At 40.7% G+C, this 9,353-nt stretch overlaps 1 protein-coding gene across 1 annotated transcript; it reads right to left on the bottom strand.

Annotated features, from left to right (window-relative positions):
• Positions 1–2,130: 2,130 nt before the first annotated feature.
• On the bottom strand, positions 2,131–5,574 carry LOC134678016 (ets DNA-binding protein pokkuri). Its single transcript, XM_063536455.1, has 3 exons — positions 5,449–5,574; positions 4,184–4,338; positions 2,131–3,210 (listed from the first exon to the last, which is right to left on the bottom strand). Exons 1-3 carry the CDS (start codon positions 5,543–5,545, stop codon positions 3,142–3,144), a joined length of 321 nt encoding a protein of 106 aa, XP_063392525.1. The 5' UTR covers positions 5,546–5,574; the 3' UTR covers positions 2,131–3,141.
• Positions 5,575–9,353: the final 3,779 nt, after the last annotated feature.

Genomic DNA, 9,353 nt, shown 5'->3' with positions numbered 1-9,353 from the left:
ATTACAGCCTTGACTAGATGCCATACAAAATATTCATTTAAAATTTAAATTTTAAATCACTAAAATTATTATTATTAATACTGTGCAAAACCCTTAGAGCATTGAATAACATGGAGATGTCATCGCTGTCATTTTCTTTACGAAACAGTCTGCCGATTTTTACGGGGGAGGGAACGACAAATGTATTGCTATTTCTACATGATTTGTATGTAACGTACAAATAGCCATGTCAGTCCATACAAAAGTTTGCATGTTGTGCAAGCAAAGGGGTAAGCTCTTAATAGACACTCCAGTTATTAAATGCTCTAAGGCGAAACCCAAAGACTTTACATTCAAACTGGACTTATTAATAATAGGGTTACAAACTGTCAAAGGTTTGCATAGATGGCGCCAGCATAGATTACCCTGTCTCTAGTTGTCTTCTATGAGATTTGGTGCAAGCGGCCAAGATCCAAGGCCAGGGGGCCGATTTTTGAATTTCGACCGCTCGATTTCGCGTATTTCGTTCAATAATATATCCACTACTAGACCTTTCAATTCTCCCAATAGAATTGAAAACGAGTGGTCAGTACCACTCGATTCCTAATTTCTATCGCACGTATTAAAAAAATTGCACTTCACCATTTTCCACCGATTTACGTGTGACGAAATCGAGCAAACGAAATTCAAAAATCGCTCCCTAGGGCCTAGGGTCATAGAAAAAAAAACGACAATGACACAATTTTGACAGATTGACAGGTAAATGACAGTAAAGCTGTGGCGCCATCTGTAAATACTTCGACCGGTCAACTCCATTGCCGACGCCTTTGAATAATTTTATACCGGGTGTGGCCTGTAATATGAGCAAAAAATTTAACTGTAGGCTGTACTCCTCATACTGACCAACATTTGTTCAGCGACTTTTAAAAATAACTTGTGGTTTGATTTTTAATACACTTTAAAGTTTATTCTAAGACGCAATGTATTGCGAATTCTGTTATGTTTAAGGCGTGACAAGCAACGTCAATCACAATGATATGGCGTGGCGATGGCGTCCATTGAAGATAATATTTATTTTGTATGAAAAATAGGGAGTCTAAATACTTAATAATTTTTAAAAGTTGTTGAACAAAAGTGTCACCATTTGAGGAGTACAATCTATGTTTTAATTATTTGCTCATGTTACAGGCCACACCCGGTACCTATTTGTTTTGACAGTTTATGTTAAAAGTAGGTAGCTAGAGTTAGACCAAGAAAAGTCTGCAGAGATATTGACAGCACACGCAGTGCTAGTGTTATTTTAAACGTCAAACTGTTATGAAATTATGACGTATAAATAACACTGCGTGTGCTGTCGAAATCATTGCAGACTTTTCTTGGTCTAACTCTATTTTGTTGCTTGAATGTACCTGAAAGGTATAAATAAAGGTGCCTAAAATTTAAAGAATCGAACTGTCATTACAGTACCTATCTGGTTACAGTTACAAAAAAAATAATGGTATCAATTTTAACTCAACTATTTAACTTTCAAAAGTGGGTGATTAATTATTTACATCTAAAACTAAGTAACATTAAACTACATTGTTAATAGGAACTAAAACAAATACCTACTTATTCCCAACGAATTTGGGGTTTCAAATTTAAAAAAAAACACTGAGGATTTGGTAGGAAGTTATACCGGGTGTGGCCTGTAACGCTACGTCTTACGTAGGCGAACAACGCGCGAACGCGCCGCGCCGCGCCGCGCCGCCTGACATTCGCGTGCAAATCGCGCCGCACCGCGTTCGCAACGAGATCGCTTACGTAGGACACTTCTATGGGCATCAAAGGATTGATTTCGCCGCGCCGCGCCGCGCCGCGTTCGCGCGTTGTTCGCCTACGTAAGACGTAGCGTAACACGAGCAAATAATTAAAACATAGATTGTACTCCTCAAAGGGTGACAGTTTTGTTCAACAACTTTTTAAAATTATGAAATATTTAGACTCCATATTTTTCATACTTACAAATAAAATCTTAAATATTATCTTCAATGGACGTCATCGCCACGCCACATCATTATTGACGTTGCTTGTCACGCCTTAAACATAACAAAATTCGCAATACATTAAAGTAAAATAGACTTTAAAGTGTATTAAAAATCAAACCACAGCAAGTTATTTTGAAAAGTCTCTGAACAAATGTTGGTTACTATGAGGAGTACAGCCTACAGTTTAATTTTTTGCTCCTGTTACAGGCCACATCCGGTATAGTCTCATTTTGTGTGCGATTTTGAGTTACCAAAACGTCCCGCTTGGCGCGCCTTTCAAATTTCCATACAAAAATAAAGATAACGCACACGCGTACCTACGTCACGTCACTATCGAATGAAATTTACTCTAGGGGTTCAGAAACTTAGGTATGATGTCGACAACAATGCAAAATCACACACAATATAAAAAACAAAAAGAAAACTATACTTATGTAGTAAAAATTTAGATATACCTAGTTGGAAAGTGTAAACTCAAGAACATTTCATGCCAGAAATAACAACTCAAGTAGATGGCGCTTAAAAAAAGGGTCATAACCCGTACTTTATGCGATAGGCAACTGGGTTTTTATGCTTTGAATTACAGCGCCATCTTCTTCAGCAGTCACATTTGAAGGATTATTTTCTTTGTTGGTTTTACAACTTTTCTACTATACCCTCTGGTGAAAAACATTAGAATAGTGCTAAAATAATGTCATAGCAAAAATCGTGTCATAGAACATTTAAGGGTCAAACAGAAAACTGTGTTACATCTTTCCTGTAGACATACACAAGAGTTAAGGGCTATAAAGGTTATTTTTCTTATTTAACCCTTATCCACGTGAAAGGGTCTTCCTTTTATTTAGAGAACTATGATAAAATCATTACTTACATGAGTTACATGCCCACAAGCTGTTAACGATTGCCCACAGGAGAGAAAAATGTAAAGACGCAAAACGCAACACAGTTTTCTGTTTGACCCTTAATGACGAATTAGCGTTCAATCGCGATATGTACATAGATAAAGTATATATATTACAAACTAACGGACTTCTCTTTCTTAGTGGACTTATTTCGACCAAACGTTTTTACCGCTAGCTTGGTAAGTAAAGTTTTTTAACCATAAAATGTTGTTCTCAAATACATTGGAAGTTGTTCACTTCGGCACCATTTTTTCGAGCAATTCCTGTAGCGCTAAAGCCTTAGCGAGCCTTCTTCTGAAGTCCTGAAACAGAGAAATAAACAAAATATTAAAAATAAAAACGACCGGTCTGGCCTAGTGGGTAGTGACCCTGCCTATGAAGCCGATGGTCCCGGGTTCGAATCCTGGTAAGGGCATTTATTTGTATGATGATACAGATATTTGTTCCTGAGTCATGGTTGTTTTCTACGTATTTATGTATTTATATATTATATACATATATCGTTGTCTGAGTACCCACAACACAAGCCTTCTTGAGCTTACCGTGGGGCTTAGTCAATTTGTGTAAAAATGTCCTATAATATTTATTTATTAGTTATTTATTTATTTATTTATTTATTAATAAGCAAAGCAAAATATAAATGTGGAAAAAATATTACATGAACATCTTGCTATTTTGAGAACACTCACAGTGCATAGATTCTAGGGTTAAAGTCAAAGAAGAAGTTACTTTCCCAGGTACCCTGGCCAGGAACATATCCCTGGTCATGAGGCACAGCGCCTTTCCGTTCATGGGGAAGCGCTCGGCGCGGCCTCACTGTCAAGAGTGTAGCGACAAGGAAGAACAAGTTACCTGGTATAGCTCGTGTCCCTTCCCAGGTACCCTGGCCAGGAACATGTCTCGGGTCATGAGACACAGCGCCTTGCCGTTCATGGGGAAGCACTCAGCGCGGCCTCACTGTCAAGAGTGAAGCGTCATGGAAGAAGAAGTTACCTGGTATAGCTCGTGTCCCCTCCCAGGTACCCTGGCCAGGAACATGTCTCGGGTCATGAGACACAGCTCCTTGCCATTCATGGGGAAGCTCTCAGCGCGATCTCACTGTCCAGAGTGAAGCATCATGGAATAAGAAGTTACCTGGTATAGCTCGTGTCCCTTCCCAGGTACCCTGGCGACGAACATGTCCCAGCTCATGAGACACAGCGCCTTGCCGTTCATGGGGAAGCGCTCAGCGCGGCCTCACTGTCAAGATTGAAGCGACAAGGAATAAGAAGTTACCTGGTATAACTCGTGTCCCTTCCCAGGTACCCTGGCCACGAACATGTCTCGGGTCATGAGGCACAGCGCCTTGCCGTTCATGGGGAAGCGCTCCGCGCGGCCGCCGCGGCGCGACACCCACGAGCCCACCTGCTGACGGTTCCAGCGACGAGGGTCTGCGGGGACAATGTAATTAATGTTAGCAAAATATGTCAGTAGGAACACATGCCGCGGTAAAGACAATTGTATAAATAACATCGGAAATACGGGATACGGAAATAAGGGGGTAAACTTGTTGTTGTGTGTGCAAAAGTACAACTTTGCTATCCGTTTTTGAAGTGCAAAGTAAGCCTTTCCGTTCCGAGCTGGTGTGGGGAAAATAAATATTTCATGTGAGCGGCTCGAACAAGGCTTGAGCTGTAGCAGTTGACGTGTAGTTAATTGTTGGTCAAAGGATTGAAAGGATTCATTTATCTTCCTCGCGTTATCCTGGCATTTTGCCACGGCTCACGACAGCCTGTGGGGTCCGCTTGGCAACTAATCCCAAGAGTTGACGTAGGCACTAGTTTTTGTGAAAGCGACTGCCATCTGTCCTTCCGTCCTTCCAACTTAGAGGGTAAACTAGGCCTTGTCGGGATTTGTCCGCTATGACTTCGCAAGCGCGTTGCGACGTCATAGCGTGCTCCTACACTATAAATAGTTCGTTTTTTTAGCATTAGAAAGAACTTGAATAAGCGATCTTGACATGTCTTTTAATTGAAAAACGTATTTTAAAAATCCGTAACTATTATTTATGAAAGCAGAAGAATGTAAATGATCGTATTAGATTCATAATTGTTACATAAAATATTTGCCCTTACTTATTAACTTATTTAAAAAAAATTAGACTAGCAAGCGCAGCGTAGGACGTCCACCCACAAGATGGACAGACGACCTTGGTCGCCAGAAGACGCTGGATGCGGGTCGCTTCCAACCGGCACGTATGGAGGTCCAAGGGGGAGGCCTATGTTCAGCAGTGGACGTCTTATGGCTGAGATGATGATGATTTTAAATATGTGTTTTTCAATTAAAAGACTGATTGTTTACCTTATTTCTAATGCTAAAAAAACGAACTATAGAACATGTCATAGACCATAGAGTAGAACAATGAGGTACGAACCGATAGGCAAGTCGTCATCGTGCAGGGTGAGGTCGAGGGCGCCCCAAGGGGTGCCGTGGGTGGGCGGGGCGACTAGAGTATGTTATAGACCTTTGGGGACCATAGAGTAGAACAGTGAGGTACGAACCGATAGGCAAGTCGTCATCCTGGAGGGTGAGGTCGAGGGCGCCCCAGGGGGTGCCGTCGGTGGGGGGGACGCGGTCGCAGCGCGCTTGCGAGGGCATGATGGCGGTCGGTGCGCAGCTCTGGAACACACATACATTCTACATTTAAAAAACTGTGATTAGGCAATTTAGGTCTCAACGGCTCTTTCACGATGTGACATAAATAGGCCTTTGCATAGTCTAATGAAACATGGTCTTCTCTTCCGAGAGTGACACAAGCCTACGTCACAATTACGTGGCCGCTATATATAGCGCTATCGAATATTATCATGTAGCGCTGTCGCATGATGATTGATGACATAAGCTTGTGTCAGTCAGGTGACCTATAGAAAAGACGGGAAGAGAGTACCAGGCGGAGTATATTATTATACCATGGGCCTTTGGGAATATAAGGAGTTGAGGCGGAGACTGTGAGGTACGAACCGATAGGCAAGTCGTCATCTTGAAGGTTGAGGTCGAGGGGGTGCCGTCGGTGGGGGGTAAATACAGTAAATTCTTTATGCCGGCAGGCGTGGCTCACTCCGCAATTTCGTCGCCACAAGTACATCCGTTCTACATCAATTTTGGTGGCTAGCCATAAGCCGCGCGTGGCACTGTCGCCACCTAGTGGCCATATCTGTCATGGCCGCGTAGCCAAGATGCCAATAGCTTACGCTCCGTAGCGATCGAAACGCAATTGTCACTGTCGCGCTAATATGGAAGAGTGATAAAGAGACAAGATGCTACCTAGAACCTAAAATTGGTACGAGTGGCAGATTCATCCGTGTTCTCTCTGGTTTACAAATACTACAGCGTAATCTACCCCTACCCTATTACCTCTGTCTGCCTAATTCCAACATTAGCTGGCTTCCTAAGTTGAAATTTCTAAAAAAGCCCTTTCATTCGCCAAATCCAGCCGCAATCCTGGCAAAGGCTAGATTTAAGATTTTTCAAACACAATATAATATTGTTATTGAATAAATAAATTAATGAATGAATGAAGGACCAAAAATCCTGAAGGGGAAAGTCTGACGTATGGTATGTTATACACAAGAACACAATTTATACCTATATCCATTTAATAAATACCTACTGTTAACACGCGTTGGGCAAGGCCGGTACCAGTAATGCCATAATACCAGTATAATTACATAATAGTCATAATACAGCGCCACCAGCTTCCGGATCCGGTCCCTTGTGTCGCTTCCCGATTTTTGTTGCCGTTTCCTTTCCAATTTAAATATTTGAATGTGGAACTGTTCTGTTAGCGCGAGTTGTTATACTCTGTATCTATAGGTACTTAAATAATTGTAAACAAATAATTTGTACATTTTCGGGTAGTTATAACATTTATTGATTAACCAACCAAATACAAAACTACCTGGATCTGTCACTGGACGACCTGACTTTAACCTACATTATTTGATCGTGTAATGTTTTCATCTACCCTCAACTGGCTTAAGGAGCCATTTGAGGGTAGATTTTGTTTACTCTTTTTTAAATACCTAAAGATACACACTTTAAGTACATACTTTTTTGTCGTTAGAAATAAGTACCTAATAGCATTTTATCTACACGCGTATCATAAAACCTTTTTAATGATATACGATCGAATACCGCGAATTACGGCCAACAAATCTGTGTTCTTATCTGTGAGAATGTCATTATTGCGTAATGATAACATCGATATCGATTTATTTCATTCAAATTTCAAACATCTCCGAAAAACAAAGGAATTTGATTTCCCCTCATTTTACAGTTGAGATAATGTTTTGTCGAGTATGTTTTATTACAATAGCGATTGTAACATGCTATAACCGCGAAAATCGAAGTTCGCAAATTGCGGGCATCTTTCTTTGTCACTCTAATTACGCCTTCATTGGAGCAAAAGAGAAAGATCCCCGCAATTTGCAAATTTCGGTTTTCGCTGTAGCCCCCCTTAACAAATGATATCTAGCTTATAATAATTATGTGTGTATTAAATCAGTGTATGTGTATATTATAATTATATAATTAGGCAACACTCGTGTTTGTTTTAGGAAATTCCTAGAGTTAGTCTAATAAAATTCTGCAGCCGATTTGATAGCCCACGCAGCGCTTGTGTTATTTAAATCGTCAAACTTCTATGAAATTATGACGGACAAATAACACCCACTTACACTGCGTGGGCTATCAAATCCGCTGCAGACTATCCTTGGTCCGACTCTACTAACTATTCTGTCATTTTCATAGACATTTAACATTAAATTATGACATTGCAAGCTTGGTCTGACTCTGATAAAATCGTACTTTTGTCTCAATAATTGTTTTCCTATCCTTAACACATCCGCCATATTCAACCACAAAAACCAGGGGGTGCTGCTGTTGCGCCCTTTCTTCAAACGTCAAAACGCAGACTCCGGATATCCGTAAGCGCCATGTTGTCCGGCCGACTTCCGTTCGGGAAAGGAGCGTTTTTACGAGCGTCCTGAGCATTGTTTATTAAATATGGCTGCATTAATTATTTACGTCGTTAAGTTGCGGACAAAGCTGTTTAAGGGCAGGTCCTTCGTCGGATAACGTATTCACGAATCAATATAAAAAACCGGACAAGTGCTAGTTGGACTCGCCGGTCCCATACCTACCTACTAATAATATTACGCAAACAACGGCTACAAAATCACGTTTGTCGGCTGACCAAAAATCATGTTGTTGGCGGATTGTGATCTGATTTAAAGGCATATCCAGATTAGTCAACTTTTCGCCAATCTGATTAAATGGACCAATCAATCAGGACGTGCGGACGCAAACGCCAATTTGGCTCGCCCGATTATGACCGATATTACCGACAAAATGGAGTGCGGACGCAAGAATACCAATTTGTACGCCAGTATATTCGTTTTGGGGCATTTTTAGGGTTCCGTACCTCAAAAGGAAAAAAACGGAACCCTTATAGGATCACTTGTGCGTCTGTCTGTCCGTCTGTCACAGCTAGGGAATGCAATACCGGGATACCAGGATCCCGAAATACCGGGATCCCGCATGCAATTTGCGGGATTAATCCCGCTCGTAAATTAAGCGGGATCCCGCGGGATTTGCGGGATCGAAGAGCGACGTGGTTCTTACGTGTTACTATAAGGAACACAGGCTCGGGCACGTGCCTACTGGCGAAAATTCTTCACGGAGCCTAAATGCATCTATGGTGGAAAGGGGTAATGACACGGAAGAGCATTTTGCCCGAATTTGTCTATTTATTTCATCACACTTGCTCGTAAAAGGTGTTATTTTACGTAGGCGACGCGGTACGTAAATCTTAAATTTGTACCCAGGGAATTTTGTTATGTAGGTACATCCGAAATTAGGCAGATTTTTTATTGTTTTCCCTCTTTTTTCCTCACAGGTGTGATGAAAAACATTGTGTGTGCCACGAGTGGTACAGTACTTACGAAATCGCGTTAATTAAGCCTTTACACACGTTCTTAAATTCTTGATCACTGTCATTATACCGTATTCTTTTAATACAATATGTACTATTTCTAATTTTAGTTTACTTTTTGTTTTCAACCTTCAAATTTAGTACTAATTCGTAAAATTGTATACTAATTTGCGGGATCCCGCAAATACCGGGATCCCGCGGGACTTAAAATGGCAATCCCGCGGAATACCGGGATTGAGTTCCTCATGCGGGATTGCATTCCCTAGTCACAGCCTATTTTCTCCGAAACTACTGAACCAATTAAGTTGAAATTTGGTACACAAGATTATAAAAAAATAAAGTTTTTCAAAATATATCGTGTCATATATAAAATAAAAGAGCTCAATGTGAGAATCTCAAACATATTTTTTTTATAATTTTAGAATAAACAGTTTAGAAGTAATTCAAGAAAATAGATAAAAAATGACCATTCCC

Source organism: Cydia fagiglandana, chromosome 27, assembly GCF_963556715.1.
Source record: "Cydia fagiglandana chromosome 27, ilCydFagi1.1, whole genome shotgun sequence".
NCBI lineage: Eukaryota > Metazoa > Arthropoda > Insecta > Lepidoptera > Tortricidae > Cydia > Cydia fagiglandana.
Note: the sequence above shows the minus strand (reverse complement) of the source record. Positions and strands in the feature narration are given on the sequence as shown.